The sequence below is a fragment of the Geotrypetes seraphini genome, chromosome 8, assembly GCF_902459505.1.
Source record: "Geotrypetes seraphini chromosome 8, aGeoSer1.1, whole genome shotgun sequence".
NCBI classification, from domain to species: Eukaryota; Metazoa; Chordata; class Amphibia; order Gymnophiona; family Dermophiidae; genus Geotrypetes; species Geotrypetes seraphini.
In genome coordinates this window covers 4,280,456-4,300,024 of record NC_047091.1, presented here as the reverse complement: position 1 = coordinate 4,300,024, position 19,569 = coordinate 4,280,456, and the positions used below count along the sequence as shown (strand labels likewise).

At 44.0% G+C, this 19,569-nt stretch overlaps 1 protein-coding gene across 2 annotated transcripts in view; it reads right to left on the bottom strand.

Moving 5' to 3' along the window:
- CLPTM1 (CLPTM1 regulator of GABA type A receptor forward trafficking) overlaps positions 1-19,569 on the bottom strand; it is a 67,635-nt gene that overhangs the window by 28,985 nt on the left and 19,081 nt on the right. For both annotated transcript variants that reach the window (XM_033956729.1, XM_033956730.1), the window contains exons 6-11: positions 19,135-19,220; positions 18,178-18,298; positions 17,466-17,710; positions 17,164-17,257; positions 6,416-6,606; positions 745-840 (exon numbers count right to left, since the gene is read on the bottom strand). In XM_033956729.1, the coding sequence (XP_033812620.1) occupies positions 745-840; positions 6,416-6,606; positions 17,164-17,257; positions 17,466-17,710; positions 18,178-18,298; positions 19,135-19,220 (833 nt within the window). The remainder of the gene's footprint in view (positions 1-744; positions 841-6,415; positions 6,607-17,163; positions 17,258-17,465; positions 17,711-18,177; positions 18,299-19,134; positions 19,221-19,569) is intronic.

Below are 19,569 nucleotides of genomic sequence, written 5' to 3'. Positions count from 1 at the left end.
TGCTTACAACCCCCTCCCCCCTTTCTCTGCCTCTTTCTCTCCTTCCTATGTCTCCCTCACTGCCTTCCAGCCTTCGTCCCACCCCCTCCCTGAAGCCAGCCAGCCTACCTCCCTCCCTGCTGCGCCAAAGCCAGCCAGCCAGCTTGTCTGTCTGTCTGCCTCCCTCCCTCTGAAGCCTGGCCTACCGCTGATTCTTCTGCTCCCTCTACCCAGTCCGCCCAGGACAGGATTAATTCGAGGGCCCCTAGGCGCTGCATGTTATGAACCGGGTTCTGTTTCTATGTACCATGATATTCTTGCTCACTAGAGCGGCGTTTCTATGCTTGTTTTCAGTGGATTTTGATATTTGATATTTAGCTGTACCTCCGGAACGGAGGGGGGGTGTTCCTTGCTTCCATTGTTATGTATTTTAGACATTTTGACTGGGGGGATGAAGAGATTTTATCAGGGTTTAGTAGGGGGGTATGCATGCATGCAGGCCTTTATTGAATTGGTCGGCAGGCATGCAAATGGAAATGGATCGCACACGGTTTGGAGGTTTAGTGAATCCTGCCCATTGTCTTTTGTTAGCACAGCAAAGAAAAAACTGTTTTTAAATGGGTAAAGTAGGTCCAGCTTCAAAATTATTAAGAACAGAGGAAAACAAGATTCAGGCGTCCATCTTGTCTAGAGCTCAGACACGCCCCCAAGAGCCTACAAATACAACTTTTATATTCATATATGCATTTTATATAAAACACTCACATCATCATAGACTTTGGTTGAAGACTTGACATACGTTGATTTATCCTTAAAGGTCAATCGTGGGAAGATGCCAGCCACTTTATTTTCTCTGTCCAGCTGTCCAAAAAAGTGGAGAGAGAAAAGAAAAACAAATCAGGCTCACTTCTATAGTCTGTGGGTAAACGTACATGAATTGTTAAGACAGATAGATAGAAAGAAAGAAAAGAAGAAATACACAGGGGCAGGGAGAGACACAGAAAGACAGACAGACAAAGGGGGCCAGGGAGAGAGACAGACAGCGGGAAGGAGAGAGAAACAGAAATAAAGACACACAGACATATATTCTAGCACCCGTTAATGTAACGGGCTAAAATACTAGTGTAAATATAAAATATAAATATTCAGCTGATGAGAACCCCCAAGCTGTCAGCTGAGGACTTCCTTTGCACTTGGCCGGGGGTTCCTTTTGCCAAGCTTGGCAGGCAGCAGTAGCGTCCCTGAGTCACAGATGCTGGCACCTCAGTGGCTCATGGATGCTGCCAGCGACTGCTGTGCTTGGTGGAGGGGAGTTCTGGCCGTCTCTAGAGGAGGTCCTCTGCTGGTGGTGCTTGGGGATCCCCACCAGTCACAGCAAGGGTCATCAAGTATTTCAACACTGTAGAAATAAAACCAGAAATGCATTTCCTTTTCTTTTGAACACAATACAAAGACATCTGCTATATACATTTTCCAAAGCTAATATATTTTAGTTAATAAATTCCGTTTTTAACCTTTGTTGTCTGGAGATTTATTTTTCCATAAAGTTGGTCCCAATTTCTTTTTTTCGCTTTCCCATCTTCTGTAAATTCTTCTGTTGCTGTCCATTGGTTCCTCCTACCATGGTCCAGCATTTATCCCTTTCTCATCTTTCGTGCCTGCCCACCAGCCCCATGCCCAACATTTCTCCTTCTATCACCCCTCTCCAGCACCATGCCATATCTCTCCCTCCATTCCCTTCACCACTATGTCCAACATTCCTCCCTCTTGCATCCATTTCAATCTGTTCCACTGTTCCCCTTCCACCACAATATTTCTCCCTCTCATCAGTACCTCACTCCCTCACCTATGACCAAAAATTTTCCTTTCTTCCATTCCCATGTACACAACCATCTTTCCCTCTCTCCCAAGTCCATGCCATCTGTGTCCAAAAACGCACTCCCTCCCCCACCTCAATATCTCTTTCCCTCACTTCTTCCATCCTCTTTCCCAAGTTCATACCTTGTGTCCAAAAACGCACTCCCTCCCCCATGTTCTCTGTGAAGCGGTAGGTACCAGGGGGCCTTTCGGGGGTAGGAGATGGTTTAGTGGAGCAAGGGAGTGGTAGATGGATTCTGAGAGGGAGATCCAGTTGCGCCAGTAGGATTCGGAGTCTGTAGGCTTAGGATTGGAGGAGAGTTGGTTGAGGAATTTGGACCAAAATAGGATGCTCGAAGTTTTTTTGTGGAAGGTTATGGAATGGGAGGAGTGGGATGGGGATTCGAGGTGTGACATGAAAATGGGGAGATGGGTAGCCCCTAAGAAGTGGTCAGACCAAGGGACTTGTTCCCAATGAGTGTCGTCGGTTGATTTTGAAGGCGGTAAGATCAAGGAAAGTGGTGAAGTCTAGTGTGTGCCTCTTTTCGTGGGTTGGAGAAGAGGTAGGTGAGGGGAAACCTAGAGAGGTAAGGAAGTTGTTAAATTCAATCGTGTCCTTGCTGTTGGTATTGTCAAGGTGGAGATTGATATCACCAACGATCAGTAGTCTTTGAAATTTAAGGAAGGCGTTTGTTATGGCTTCAAAGACGAGATTGGAGGAGTTGATCCAAGGGGTAGGTGGGCGATATAGTAACAAAATGCCCAATGGGTAAGTGCGGAGTTCATCATTGACAGAGGCAAGCATATATTCTAGAGAGGCGTGAGTGCCCTTCTCGAGGAGCTGGACGTCGAAGAAAGATTTATAGAGGAGTGCCAGTCCGCCTCCTTTTCGACTGGATCTAGGAGAGAAGAGGCCTTGATAACCGTGGGGGAGGAGTTCATTTTGTGTAAATAAATCGTCTTTGGCGATCAATGATTCCATGATGCACAGGAATCCAGGGTCGAGCTCGTCTAGAAGGTCCTTCAAGATTTGGGTCTTGTTGCATGCGGATCTGGCATTGCAATAAAGTGTCAGGACTGGGGTGAGAGAGTCAGAGGCAGCGTTGGGAAGATTGGCAGGGGGCAAGGGCTTTAGTGAATCTTGGTTGACTTTTCAGGGGTTTTTCTCGAAAAGGGGATTTCTGGTGCGTGTCAGTGTGGGGATTCTGAGGCCAGGTCAGATATTGTTGGTAATTGTGGGGTCGAGTAGGTTGGGAGAGGGAGGTTTCAGACAGAGGGAAGTATAGAGAGGTGAACAGAATAGGAAGAGAAGGAGCCAGAAGGGTGGATTCATGGCGGGGTTAGGACAAGATGGTTGGTGCGTGAATTCTGCAGCAAGGGGGGATTAGTGTTAGCTAAGGAAGGAGCAGGGGACTTAATTAGGCTGGCTGAGTGAAGAGCCAAGAGTAGGGAAGAGAGGTGGTTTTTTGGGAGGGTTTTTTGGGGGTTGTTCAGAGGAGGAGCCTTAGCGGTGAACGCAATTAACAGCTAAGCACTTTACACATGGAGCCTAAAACGGAGAGACTTGGGGCAGTAGATAGTTAACGGAAAGATTGTGCAGCCAAGGTTTGTGTGTAGCCCAAGGATGTGCTGGGGGGGGGGGAACAGGGGCAACAGAAAAGTGAATATTAGCGAAACTTTTGGCAGTGATATAGTTTGGCACTAAACAAAAGCATAGACAGTAATAAAATTTGGCATCTAAACAGGAGTATAGACAGTAATAAAATTTGGCATTGGGCAGTATCCGGGTTGGGAGGGATAGACAAGGGAGAGCTGTGAGTCTGGAGGCCCCCAGAGGATCTCGATAAGCCAAGGAAGGGGAGGGCGGTGAGTTAAGGCAGAAGGGAGCCCAAACGTGCTTGCACGGTCTTGCACGGACTTCAGCAGCTCTCGGGTGGGCTGCAGGAGGCAGAGTTCAGAGAAGAGCAGAGGCAGAGCCGATCACTCCTGCTCCAGCGGTGTCGGGCGGAGGAAGGAGGGACGAGGATGGCGGAAGCTTCCTCCTTCCTCTGCCTTGAAGAGCTGTTAGAGAGCTAAAACTTTTGGGGGCCCAGAGTGGGCTGAAGGGAGACCGGTCGTTGGGTGGGCAGAGGCAAGCCCGACAGGTGGAAGCGATCTTTGGCTGTAAAGGCTGTGGGGCAAGTTCAAACTGCCGGTCTGTTCCCACTGAGCCTTCCAACTGGCTCAGTGGTGCAAAGGCGAGGGGCGGAGTTCGCTCCCACGCCCTGGGGGTGCTTAGCCCTGCTCCCGCTCTGTTTTTGCTGCTCCCGGTTGAACTCGGGAGGTAGAAAGGTCCAGGGAAGGCTGGTGGAGAGAGTGTAAAAGCTGTGGGGCAGATTCAAACGTATAGGAGGCAGAAAAGGGAAATATTGAACATGGGGAACAATATAGAAAATGGATGGTGAGCATGGAGAAAGAAATGTTAAATGGTCAGGTGAGTTAAGAGAAGATAAAAGAAAAGAGATCAGCACCTGAGACCAACATGATTTGAAGAACAAAATGATAAGACAACAAAAGGTAGAAAACAATAACTTTATTTTCTATTTTGTGATTAGAATGTATCAGATTTGAAATATGTAACCTGCTAGAACTGGTATTATACATAACTGGGGACTACAAAGCCCAGGCCATGCTTCTTTAGCTTCCAGCTGGCTTAGGTCTCTCTCTCTGACCAGGGGGAAGTTGCCCTAGTTGCACTCCCTAACAATATTCCTGCCATGTGTGGCTGAAGTATTCTGTTAGCTTGATTTTTCTATATAGCATTCTGTAGTAATTTGGCTTGTTCAGTTTTCTCGATAGTGGAGGAGATATTTGTGAAGGGGAGAGTAAGAGAGACAGGGGTTTTGTTGTTTGTGGATAAGTGTAAAGTGATGCATGTCGGTAACAAAAATCTCATGCACGAATGCAGGATGTCTAGGGCAGTATTTGGAGAGACCTCCCAGGAAAGAGACTTGGGAGTTCTGATTGACAAGTTGATGAAGCCGTTCACGCAATGTGCGGCGGCGAAAGGGGCGAACAGAATGCTAGGAATGATAAAGAAGGGGATCAAGAACAGATTGGAGAAGGTTAACATGCCGCTGTACCGGGCCATGGTGCACCCTCACCTGAAGTACTGCGTACAGCACTGGTCGCCATACATGAAAGAGGACATGGTATTACTCGAAAGGACCCAGAAAAGAACGACTAAGATGGTTAAGGGGTTGGAGGAGCTGCCGTACAGCGAAAGATTAGAGAAACTGGGCCTCTTCTCCCTTGAACATAGGAGATTGAGAGGGGACATGATCAAAACATTCAAGGTACTGAAGGAGATAGACTTAGTAGATAAGGTAGGGAGAACGAGAGGGCACTCTCTAAAGTTGAAAGGGGACAGATTTTGTACAAACGTAAGGAAGTTCTTCTTCACCCAGAGAGTGGTAGAAAACTGGAATGATCTTCCGGAGTCTGTCATAGGGAAAAACACCCTCCAGAAATTCGAGACAAAGTTAGACAAGTTCCTACTGAACAAGAACATATGCTGGTAGGGCTAGTCTCAGTTAGGGCGCTGGTCTTTGACCAAAGGGCCGCCATGTGAGCGGACTACTGGGCATGATGGACCACTGGTCTGATCCAGCAGCAGCAATTCTTATGTTCTTATCCTTGTTCTGTATTATTTGTGTTTATAAAATGACAATTGTACAGAATATTGTTTCTTTTTATACTTTAAATAAGTTCAATATAAAATCATACCTATTCAAGGCTTATGTGGATAGGATCAGACAGTTGCTCGCGGGGATGGGGCAGGGACAAATTTTCCCCTGTATCATTCTCTAATCCCAAGTCATCATGCATTGTGGCAAATGCAGATCCATAGTTGATATCCAAATTTGCAGCCAACTGAGACACCATTATCCGTTGGTCTTCTCTAATCAAAGCATCTGTCCTGTCAATGTGCTTTTGTGTGCACAATGTTGATGGGTGGCCAGTACGACCTTTAAACCTTTTTACCCACTCATAAACCTTTTGTTGATTCCTGGTGCTATGTCTATATTAAGCCCATATCTGATGGTGAATTTTCACAGGTTTCATGCCCTCTGTCCAAAGAAAGCACACTACTGCATGTTGTTCTTCAATGGTGCAATCTTGCAATGGAGCATCCGTGTTTCTGACCTCATGGCTGCCACACGATTAAAGGACAAATGCTGAACTGTGCGTGGACGAACTATCCAACAGGCACTATATGAGTACATATATTGCATTTTTCTAGCTCTGTTCTGATTATTGCATAATTGAACAATTGCATTTAATTTCTGATTTGCCCTCGTATTATCAATTTATTCTATTTGTTTTATATATTGTTTTGTACACTGCCTAGATATACAGCAGTAGTATAGGTGGTATAAAAATTCCTAACATATAGTACTATAAATCTTATTACCCTTACCTGCCATTATATTTTATGTTTTTAAAAGAAAGAGGAAGGGTCAAAATCTAACAAGCAGCCTGTTAACAGCAGGAATTGCAGCTAACTAGCACAGATGAGGGACATACATGGAATTCTTACCTTCACATCCATGACTTTGGTGATCTTCCAGAAATCAATAAGGAGCCCAATGAAGACACTGACTTGAACCACAAAGTTTGTTTCATTGTCCAAGATGTACAAAAGGACCACTAGGGACTGAAAGACACCAAAAAACACTGAGCGCACTGAGAGCCCCTCCAGAGATTGTCTGCTATTCCAGAACTGGATGTCTACAAAACAGAAGGGGTAAAGTAGCATTGAATACCTATTCACCCAAAGCAACGTAGAACTGGTCATAGGTAATAGACAATTACAGCAGCAAAAATATTCAAACGGTATATATTATGGCATATAATACACACTGAAACATCTTAACAGAGAGCATAGGATGTGCGTGGAGCACTTCCTGGGTGGAGGGAGGACAGGGAACCCTTTAGTCATCTTCTCCTTATTACATATCTACTATCCTACTGTCCAAGTAGATCAACAATACATCCTGAACTTTTTACTCCTGTCCCTTTCTGCAATACACATTGGCACTACAAACAAAATTACTTACTTGTAGCAGGCCTTCTCTAAAGACAACAAGATACGTATTTCCACATGCGAGTAATATCATCCAGTGGAGCCCTAAGAACTCTGAGGATAACCTCCATTCAGCTGCCAGTAAGTCTCGAACCAATAGAGATCCAGTCAAAAAATTTTGCATGAATTTTTTTGATACCCTATGGAATATCAACATAAAATTTTGTTCAATTTGGAGGAAGCTGAACATGGACCCCTGGTCCACCTGATATGGAATGACCCAACTGAACTTTGGACCGGCCTGAACTGAGGGTGCTGAAGAATCAGGAAGCTTCCTCTCCAGATGGACTGAAGATCAACACTTGTTTGATTAGCATTGCTTCCGAGCCCTTTCTAGGCCTCAGTGTCAATTGATCCTCTGCAAGCAGTGAATAACTCTCAAGTATCAATTGGTTTACTTCAATCCTCAGCATAAAGACTGTCGAAGCGGCAGCCTCTTAGCAAGAAAAGAAGCACTCCATTGGTTTTAACTTCTTCATGAGCTACTACTTGAAGGATGCCCTAGACAAAAGCAGGGGCATCAGAGCCAGAGTGGCTATGCCCTCCTGAGTTACTTGGGGTGTATCAAAAGCTAGGTCTCAGCTCCATTGAGGCTGTCCACATCACAACAGAGGATAAGCAGTCCTTACATTTAGAGCTCATCAAGGACATTACTAAGCTGCATCACTGAATGTACTGTACAGTGTTCCTTTTATGTAAACCGCTCAGAACTTATGGTAGGGCGGTATATAAGAATAAAGTTTATTATTATTATTATTATATAAGCTTGATGCTTCAATGTTCTCAGCACTGAACTCCAAAAGGGCTTGATGCCAGTGCATCCTGGTATCCATCTGATGTCCAGCATTCTTGTCACTCAACACCAATGAAGATGAAGACGAATCCATTCCTCTTCCTCATGAGGGAACTGAATAATGTTTGTTTATTTAGGTGCTTTTGATCAATCTCGATGGCCTCTATTGGTGCTCAAAGTCAATGGACTCTTGATTTTCATGTCTCCCCAGTGTTCAATGCAGCTCTGAGAGCCACAGAGACTAATATTTCTGATGCTAATATTGATGGAAAAGTTTTATCAGTGCCAAATATTTATTTAGAGGGAACTTTTATTCTGGGACAAATCCCAAATGCAGCAGCAGCAGTAAAATCAAATTACTCAACGTTGAAGATATACCTGAGAATTGAGCCAACTGAAAAAATAAATTAACAAAATGCCCCCCTCCCCCCCCAAAAAAAAAATCTTCTGACTGAAAACCAAACTGGTAACTGTCGGGGGAGGGGGGATGACATAACACAATATTTGCAAGACTCACTCAATAAAAGTACACAAAATATGGCAAAAAATGCCTCAAAATATCACCAGAACTGCACTGAGGAACACAAGGAAGTATGAAAGTAGAGCTCTATGACATGGCAACTGCATGACAGCTACAGGCATAAAGGCACACATATGCATGGTAAAACTCTCCAAAAGGTTTTGCTGAAGACAGAGAGTGATGGAGATGAAAATATGGAATTCAAAAATGCACAGGATACAGATAAAGGAATCCTGTATAGAAGAAATGGAACCAAACGATTAGATCAAAACACCAATAATTGAGAAGTAAAGCCAGAGCTGGGCAGACCTCTACTTCTGAGGAAGCTACAAAGCCATGGAATAGAAGGTGACATACTGAGATTTATAGGCAAATGGCTGGAGAAAAGATTGCAGAGGGTGAGCATAAATGGAAGTTCTCAGACTGGGAGAAGGTGACAAGCGGTGTGCCCCAGGGCTCGGTTCTTGGGCCCATCTTATTCAATATATTCATAAACGACCTAGAAGAGGAAACAACAAGTAATATAATCAAGTTTGCAGATGACACAAAACTATGTCAGGCAGTTGGGTCACAAAAGGATAGCAAAGAACTCCAGAAAGATTTGATACAGCTAGAGAAATGGGCGGAAAAGTGGCAGATGAAGTTTAATGTAGAAAAATGCAAAGTGATGCACCTGGGCAGGAAAAACAAGGAACACGAATATAAAATGTTAGGTGTGACACTGGGAAAGAGTGAACAAGAAAGGGACCTGGGGGTACTGATAGACAGGACCCTAAAGCCGTCGGCTTAATGTGCAGCGGCGGCCAAGAAAGCAAACAGGATGTTGGGCATGATAAAGAAGGGAATCATGAGTAGATTGGCGGATGTCATAATGCCACTTTACAGAGCTATGGTCAAACCATACTTGGAGTACTGTATCCAACACTGGTCTCCCTACCTAAAGAAGGATATAACCCTGCTGGAGAGGGTACAGAGGCGAGCCACGAGGCTAGTAAAAGGTATGGAGAATTTGAGCTACAAAGAACGCCTCGGAGAACTGGGATTGTTCACCCTCGAGAAGAGAAGACTGCGAGGGGATATGAGAGAGACTTTTAAAATACTAAAAGGATTCGACAAATTAGAGCAAGAAACACCGTCATTCACATTGTCCAATGTGACATGGACAAGAGGTCATGAACTGAAACTGAGGGGCAGCAGGCCCAGGACAAATCTCAGGAAGTTCTGTTTCACACAGCGAATGGTGGACGCTTGGAATGCCCTCCCTGAGGAGGTTGTGACGGAGACCACCATTCTGGAATTCAAAGGCAAGTTGGACGCACACCTTCTTGCAAATCACATTGAGGGATACGGGTTAACAAGGTCTTCATCAGGGAACACCTAGCTTAGCCTCCGCGTGTGCGGGTCGCCGGACTAGATGGACCTAAGGTCTAATCCGGTGAAGGCATTTCTTATGTTCTTATGTCTGTGCACTGAAAATGGCAAGGATAAATCAAGTATGAATATGTTATATCATATCACAAGTCATGAGTTTATCTTATAGGTCAGACTCGATGGACCGTACAGGTTTTTACCTAACATCATCTAATATCTTAGAGAGCTATTGCTGTGTAGGGCTCTATCAGAAGATGTCACCCACATGTGAGGCTATCTGTATCCTACTTGTCCTTGGAGAACAGTAATTACTCATCATTTCTATACTGCTACTAGATATATACAATATTTTATTCAACACACTTTGAAAAATTGAACTTTAGCAAATCACCTGGACCGGGATGGTATACATCCTAGAATACTGACAGAAAAATTAACTTGCAGAGATACTGTTAGTAATTTTTCTTTAAAATCAACATAGTACCAGAAAACTGGAGGGTGGCCAACGTGACACCAGTTTTTAAAAAGGGTTCCAGAGGTAATCCAGGAAATTATAGACTGGTAAGTCTGACGTTGTTGCTGGGCAAAATGGTAGTCTATTATAAAGAACAAAATTACAGAACATATACATAAGAGAAGTCTATAGGCCATTATTGAGATGGCTTGGGAAAATCCACTGCTTATTACTAGGATAAGCAGTATAAAATCTGTTTTACTACTTGAGATCTAGCTAGGTACTTATTTATTGATTTAGTTTTCTATCCCATTGTCCCCAAAGAGCTCAAAACGGGTTAAGTGGTTGAAGATGGATGCTCCAGATTTTTCCCTATGGAGGTGTTGCCCGATTACCCTTCTCATGTGGGAGTGAAGAGACATTCAGGACTTTTCTTCTTTGCCAGGGCGCTCTTTTCAGCGCATATGGGAGCCATTTTGAAACACCATGACTCCCCTTGCTCAGAGTCACCTTTTGAACTGTTGACCCACATTTTTTTGGTTTGAGTTGATTTTTTTTGTGCCTAATTTGATTAATTCAAGCCTCCCATCCTCATTTCTAGGGCCAACTTGCTATAACTAATGCGAGCTCGCCTACCCCGTCAGATAAAGAAAGTAATAATAGATCGAAACTTCTGCTCATCTTTATTTACTATCCAGATCGGTACTGTCTGCAAGAGATACAGTATTTTGGGAAATAATACCATCTTGGTTAATGCCACTTGCCTCCACAGACCTATCGGCAATTCTTTCCACCTCACACAGAGATTCTTGAGTTTATCAATATGGTGGAGGACATTATATTCATATACCAGCTGGGGATTGGGGCTCAGGTAAACCAACAATTAACAAAGCTCATTATAGAGTATGAGCTTTGTTACTTGTTGGTTTACCTGAGCCCCAATCCCCAGCTGGTATATGAATACAATGTCCTCCACCATATTGATAAACTCAAGGATCTCTGTGTGAGGTGGAAGAAATTGCCGAAATATATACAAATATATCAATAGAACCCCCTACAATTCCACTCAGTACTGCCAAATAATCACTCACAAATAAGAGGAAATACACCATTGTAATTCAAAGCAGAAACAGAGAGAAAAGGAGCACAAGCAAACCAGAAAAGAAAAAGAAAGTGGAGAAAAAGCCTCAGTTCAGCTTCATGGGCTCAAAAACTCCATTTTCTCTCATATGAGCTCTGTTTTTCTGAATCAAAATGTTCACTGAATCAAGTATCAGTGGAAGCCACTCCCCAGTTGGAGATTGAAACATCCAAAAGTCTTGGAAAATGCAGGGAAAGTTCAAAAACACCAACAACTTTGAACAGTTTAGTGTCATCTTCAAATTTAATCACCTCATTCGTCATTCCAGTTTCCAGATCACTCATAAATAAGTTAAATAGCACCGAACCCAGTACAGATCCCTGCGGCACTCCACTGTTTACTCTCTTCCATTGAGAAAAATAACTAATTTAGCCCTAACCTCTGTTTTCTGTCCAATAACCAATTCTTAATCTGCAACTGAACTTTGCCACCTATCCCACGTTTCTTTAATTTTCTTAGGAGCCTCTCCTGAGGAACATTGTCAAAAGCTTTCTGAAAATCTAGATATACTACATCAACCAGCTCACATTTATCCACATGTTTATTCACACCTTCAAAGAAGTCAAGCAAATTCTCTCTCGGTTGAACCCATGCTGACTCTGTCTTATTGAATCATATTTGTCTACGTGTTCCACAATTTTATTTTTTATAATTGTTTCCTCCATTTTGTCCAGTACTGAAGTCAGGCTTACCAGTTTGAAATTTCCCAGATCTCCCCTGGATCCCTTTTTAAAAATTGGCGTAATACTGGCTACCCTCCAATCTTCAGGTACTACAGATGATTTTAGTGGCAAATTACAGATCATGTTTGAGTTCCTTTAGTACCCTAGGATGCATACCATCTGGTCCAGGTAATTTATCACTTTTTAACTTGTCGTTTTGGCTTAGTACCTCTTCCAGTTTTATTCATTTATTTTTAGTATTTATATACGTACCACTTATAACCTAAGTGGTTTATATTCAGGTAGGCAAGCATTTTTCCTTAATCTCTCCCAGTGGGCTCACACTCTACCTAATATACCTGGGACAATGGGGGATTGAATGACTTTCCCAGGGTCCAAGGTACATTGTGGGTGCTGAGGCTGTAGCTCTAACCACTGTGCCACACACTCCCACTCTTTCAGTTCCTCTGCATCATCATCCTTAAAAACCATTTCCGGTTCAGGTAGATCTCTTGCATCTTCCTCTGTAAAGACAGAAGCAAAGAATTCATTCAGTCTCTCAACTATGGCCTTATCCTCCCTGCATTCTCCTTTTGCTCCTTGATCATCCAACGGTCCCATGGATTCCCTTACAGGTTTCCAGCTTCTGATATATCAGAAGAAATTGTTACTATGAGTTGTTAGTTGTTTTTTTTTGGCCTCTTTGGCAAGTTTCCCTTCATATTCTTTCTTAGCTTTCTTTATCAATGCTTTGCATATAATTTGCCAGTGCTTGTTTCTCTTCTTATTTCCTTCCACCAAAAGGGATTGATGGGAGAGTTGGGAACCATCAAACCCTTTATGGTGCACCGTGCGGTACCTGGCATCCAACTTGCCCGGCACGGCGGGGATGGAATAAGGTGTTTCAAGGCACCGCACAAAGGTTTGATCCAGCAACTTGTGTAAAGGAAGCTTGAGGGATTCAGCAGGTGGTTGAGGAAGGTGCATAGTCTCCAGATATTCCTTCGAAAATTTAGACCCTGTGTCCAGTTGGATGTCCAAATCAGCTGCCATCTGCCGGAGGAACGAGGAGAAGGACAGCTGGTCGGCCAAAGCAGGGCCTCGAGAAGGACTCGAGGACGTCGAGGCCTCTGGATCCAATGAGGACGGGGATCGTGGTGGTGATAAAGACCCCAGCGTGTCCTCGAGTTCCGGCATTGGAGGAGGTGAAGTAGCCGGTGGGGAATACTCCAGAAAAGGCTGCTTCCGATGAGGCGAGGCATGCCTGGATGAGTGCCTCGATGAATGCCTCGATCGATGATGCGAACTGTGCTTGGAAACCGGCCTCGATGGACGAGGCGAGTGGGTCTTCGCTGAGGCCCCCAGATAGTGGATGGGGCTGGAAGTGGTTGACTGAAGCAGAGGTGGGTGGCTGGGATCGCCCCTAGGTACTCGTAGAGGCTCGAGTCCCTGTATCGGGTGAATCGGCTCCAACGGAGGCACTCGCAAAGACTCTGCTCCTTGCTTCGAGTGGATCGGTTCCAATGGAGACATGGGCAAAGACTCTGCTCCTTGCGATGCATGCATCGATGCCAGATCAGACACTCACAGAGACTCTGCTCCCTGTAGAGAGTGTGTGTACCGCTGAGGCACTGGAGGCGGCTCGACCTCGCGGGAGGCCTCCGCGTGCCCAGGCTGAATTTGGGAGAGAAGCTTAGGCCCCATAGTGGTGAAGAGCTCAATAAATTGCTTCTCCAGTAAGGTCTGGAACGAGGCCGGCAAGGATGGATCCGCATCAGCAATGGGACCACCTGCAAGGGCCTCGCTCTCCTTAGGGGCAGTGTGTGAGTGCTTGGGCTTAGAAGCCTTGGGCACTTTTAGCACTACCGGTGGAATGGGCTGCTGTGCTACCTGACCTGGAGGATCAGAGGAAGGCATCGCAGCGGGCGCTAGAGTCTGAGCCGGCACAAACGACGCAGGCTTGAGGAGACTCGAGGCCGCAGAGGCGGGAGTCTGGAGAGCCGCGGATGATGTAGGAGGTGTAGGTCCCTTCGATGAGGACGGCTCCATCGAGGACTCTATGAACAGCGACTCCCACAAGACGCAACGACGCTTGAAAGCACGTGCGTTGAGTGTGGAGCAAGGCCGGCATGATTTCGGAAGGTGTTGAGGCCCGAGACACCGAATACTGCGTCGATGAGGGTCCGTAAGCGAAATCGCGCGCTGGCACTTAGAATACTTTTTAAAACCGGTGATAGGCCGGGACATAGGGCGGAAAAGCTCCGCTGCAAGATCGAAGCCGCGGGGCTGCGGCCACGTGGCCTACCCGGTCAAACGGATGGAAGAAATTTTTATTTTTTTTTTAAACAATAAAGAACGACAAAAATCAGTGATTAAGAGAAAAATAACCCAAAACCGCGGACTTTAGAAGGTACAAGTGAAAAAACTTCACGCGGAGAGTCGAAGACTGACTTCTCGGCTCCGCGGAAAAGTAAGAACTGAAGAGACGCACCCTGTGCTGGGCGGGAAGGCACTCACGCATGCGCGGTGCGGACGACTCGAAACTTTGAAGTTTCTTCAAGCAAGACTGCTTGTGAGGCATCCGCATCGGGCTCCGTTGGATCACGTCACCCATTAGTGAGAATACCTGCCTGCTTGTCCTGGGATAATGTATATGCTGGCATTGCATAGTCACCATGTGAGATGACGACTTGTACAGAAGAAGCATGCATAATTTAGAATCTGAAAAGTAATATCATATGATTGTATAGTCCAGAAGGGATATAAGGATATACATTTGACATCGTTTGAAAGAGAAGAAGACAAAAAATAGACCTCCATTAATCATATCACATAAAAGTGCATCTAATGAATGAATGAAGCATGTGTATGTGTTGGTGAGGCCTTGCAATGTCTTTAAGTCCCCTGTTTGTTCCATATAGGGTATTGATTATCTGGTGGTTTTACATGCCCTTTACCTGAGGTGACTGAGTGATTTCAATTACCCCAACATTGACTGGTTAAATGTTACATCGGGGAGTGCTAGGGAAGTAAAATTCCTAGATGTCATAAATGACTGCTTCTTGGAGCAACTGGTCCGGGAACCGACAAGAGGGGATGCTATTTTAGATTTGGTTCTTAGTGGAATGCAAGACATAGTATGGGAGTTAACTGTGTTGGGTCCGCTGGGAAACAGTGATCATAACGTAATCGAATTTCAGCTGATACTGGAAGTAACGTCGCAAAAGAAATCTATTGTAGGGGCATTTAATTTTCATAGAAACATAGATGACGGCAGAAAAGGGCTATAGCCCATCAAATCTGCCCACCCTACTGTCCCTTCTTCTTAAGTCTATACCTAGTGACTATTTATTCTGATTGACTCTCTTAGGGATCCCCTATAGGCATCCCATTTATTTTTAAAGTCCCATTTATTCTTAAAGTTCAACACGATGCAGGTCTCGATCATCCCATCAAGTCTGCTGACCCATCCTCTTAAGTCTATACATAGCGACTGATGTTCCCATTCGACCCTCGTAGGGATCCCACATAGGTATCCCATTTATTCTTAAAGTCCAGCACGCTGCTGGCCTCGATCACCTGCGCTGGAAGCTCATTCCAACGGTCAACCACTCTTTCTGTGAAGAAGTACTTCCTGATGTCGCCATGAAATTTCCCGCCCCTGAGTTTGAGCGGATGCCCTCTGGTGACAGAGGGTCCCCTGAGAAAGAAGATATAGTGGTGCTAGAAAAGGTTCAAGGAAGAGCAGCCAAGATGGTAAAGGGGATGGAACTCCTCTCGTATGAGGAAAGCCTAAAACAGTTAGGGCTCTTCAGCTTGGAAAAGAGACGGCTGAGGGGAGATATGATTGAAGTCTACAAAATCCTGAGTGGAGTAGAACGGATACAAGTGGATCGATTTTTCGCTCCGTCAAAAATTACAAAGACTATGGGACACTCAATGAAGTTACATGGAAATACTTTTAAAACCAATAGAAGGAAATTTTTTTCACTCAGAGAATAGTTAAGCTCTGGAATACGTTGCCACAGGATGTGGTAAGAGTGGATAGCGTAACTGGTTTTAAGAAAGGTTTGGACAAGTTCCTGGAAGAAAAGTCCATAGTCTGTTATTGAGCAAAACATGGAGGAAGCCACTGCTTGCTTTGTATTGATAGCATGGAATATTGCTACACCTTGGGTTTTGGCTAGGTGCTGATGACCTGGATTGTCCACCGTGAGAACGGGCTACTGGGCTTGACAGACCATTGGTCTTACCCAGTAAGGCTATTCTTATGTTCTTATTTCAAAGATAGTTCTCTGCTCTGCTTGAAGTAATACTTGATTAATGTCTCCACCTCTCCATTTGGTTTTGAATGTTCTAAAAACAAAAATTTAAGTTCTTTGATGGTGTGGCTGAGTTCCTGCCAATGTGTGACGAGTGAAGCAGAAACAACACCTCTTCGGATACAACTCCAATGCTCTATGATATGTGTTTTAATCTTTTTTTTTCAGTAACCACAGCATTAAGAATACACACACATGCTACAGCTAATTTCATTATATTTTACAATAGGATCCCTGAGGAAAAAGTGTTAATCGAAACACGGACCGTGTCGGGTCCTAGTTTCTAACAAAGGTGATCCATCCTTTGGAAAACAACATTTTATTGACCCTAATAAAGTTCCTGTATCCTGTACATCAACTCTGCAGTCTTTCTTTTGGATTTTGTTGCTCGACACTTACTGCAGACTCATAGATTCTTCTTCGTTTTGTCTTCCTGAATTTGATCCCATATAAAAACTTTTAAACTGCTGGACCAGTCAGCCTGTATTCAGCTTTGCTGAGGGTAATTTTATGACAGGACACCTATGTGAAGTCCAAAAAGGCACATAAATAGCCTTGCACTTCACACCTGCTCCCAAAAGATGAATACTTCTGCAATTACTCTATACATGTATCCATATATTTTATAATACACCTATACATGTGTACATCATAACTCTGCCTCCACTCTGCCCAAATTATGCTCCATAGATCACACAAAAATATGCAGACTCTTTCAATGTGCCCTTTTTGCCATATATATTCAGTTGCATAATTTTATAAAAGCTGTTTTCTACATGTAAAATAGGCTTAACACATGGAAAAAGCTTAAGACAATGACCCCCAATTACATCTACAATCATTTTTTGCATTATTCTCAGGAAGCTATTTTCAAGGCTAATTCCAGATGCTCAACCACAAAAACACAAAAAGATGGGAAAAGAATAGCTGTAAACTTACCATTTTTGAAAGCGAGAAACTCAAATATACTGTGGACAATAGAGACTGCAATGGTTAGAGCCAGAAGGTATGGATTGGTCTCCAAGAGAGCAACCTGGAAAAAGACAGAAAGTCAGCAGAACCTCCACACTGCAGTCCTCTGTGGAGTTCTTCCTAAGCACCATATATGCCACTTAAATCCTGTTTATATATGAGAATCTCTCTTTGGTCAAGTATAGGAGGTTTAAGTACTAAATGTGAGAGCCAACAGAAAAGAAGTTAATCAGATTAAAATCTGATCCATCAAGGAGGATTCTGCTTACCTTCACAGAGTCCTGTTCCTCATCTGATTGCTCATAGAGGTCTTCCCCCAGGAAATTCCACGGGGACTTACTGCTCTGAGCAGCATACAGCTGCCAGCGCCATAGTGAGAGTGGGCAGAAGGAAATGCGGAAGGGCAGTTTCTTCAAGGTTTCATTAATAGGAAAATAATCTTTCTGCAGGTTCCAATAATCATTGAAGTACACAATGGGAAAATAGTCTCCACTCACAGCATCAAACGTCACATCTGCAATTGGGCAGGAGAGACAGTTCAGAGAAAAGAGTACAATGCAGGAAAAAATACTTTCACTTTCATAAACTCTGATAATAAAGAACCAAAATGTGCTTTAGCTGCCTCCAGTATCACTGGTTCCCTTTATCCTGAGTCCTTCAGACTCCTTGCAATTTGCCAATGCTCTTTCCATGGGGCTATGAGCAAGGCATCAATGCCGAGCCTGGAATGAAATCCCCTAGTCTTATGTTCACCTTCTGGTCCACTCTCTCCCATGCAAGATAAGTGATCCACAACCATACAAAGAAATGAGGGGTGCAGAAAAATGTGCAAACAATCTAAGGCAGAGTTACAGTGCAAAAAAGCATGAGAGATATATGTTAAGCCCTGGAACCAGTGACAGCAGCTTCTTTCTGTGAGAGAGATTAGAGGGACTTGGCCAAAGAGTATGAAACAAGATCAAGAGTGTTCATTATCCTTACATTGGTCAAGTGGAGGCGGCACACTGCCCTTTACCCATGGTGTATGATCGTCTACAATATTTATCGTCAGGTTCGGATGCCAGTGGGAAATCACTTCAATAGGACCAAAATCCTCTGCTCTCTGCAATAAAATATAATTGGGATCTGAGTTGCTATTCTGGAGCCCACAGAACCTGTTCCTCCTCTTGAGTCCATTCTTTCCCTAATGTCCAACTCCTCACAAGGAACTTCCTGGCCTAAGACAATCCTCACAGAGACTATCTATACTCCTCAGCTTACATGGGTCTTCTTTTTCACTACTCTCAGTTCTTCAAGTAGAGTGCACTGTGCTGTAAGGTCAGTCTCCAGAAGTTATGATATAGAAACATAGAAGATGACGGCAGAAAAGGGCTACAGCCCATCAAGTCTGCCCACTCTGCTTACCCAGCCCCTGTCTATGCCCTAATGACCCAATTTCCTTATCTTGACCCTCGTAGGGATCCCACATGGGTATCCCATTTATTCTTAAAGTCTGGCACGCTGTCTGCCTCGATCACCTGCACTGGAAGCTTGTTCCAATGATCAACCACTCTTGCGCTTATATTTTTTAGAGGCAGTGCCCCATTCCTGGCCTTTTGTGCTCAGCTGGCACCTCAGCCCACTCTAACCATGAAGAAAAAGTAACAGGTGAGAACTCAGCTGATCAAATATGCCCTAATATATTCCCCAAACTCTGAATCAATCAAATTCAAGGGCCCTCCTTCACACAAGCTTCTCATCACTCTCCCCTCCTTCAAGTGAAATGAGTAAAAGTAAGAATTGTCTGTTTTTAATATACTGTATACATAAGCATTTGAGGCCATACATTTCCTTTCAGATGTAGTGTTGAAAGCCTCTGTAGGAAAATTGTTCTATTAATAGCTACCACAGCCTTTAAAGCCAGTAGTTCACTCTAGGACCCATATACTCTGACTTTACCTTGATCATCTCTGGATCAGCCTCAGTTTCCCCTGTCAGGAGATTTTTAGTTTTTAGAAATCGTCGTCGTTTATATTTATTTAGCACTGCAAGACAGAGATCACATATCAGCAAAGAGGTCAACACAGAGAGGAAGGAGTAAGAAAGATTACAGCTAAGACTCACAAAACAGAGGAAATTATGATGAACGGAAGATCTGAAAATACAAGGAAACACTGGGAGGCAGAAATTGGGCTATGAAGAAAGGATCAGAATGATACAGTAGAACCTGGGAAATAAAAGGTGGGAGTTGATAAATGCAAAGAGAAACAGGGGGATATAAATTGTTTGATGAAATGAAGTTTGATTTAGTGATTTTATATAAGATAAGCCCAGAACGTTGCCTTGGATATCAGCCCTAAGCAGGCTGTTAAGCTGTTCCTGAGCAAAAATAAG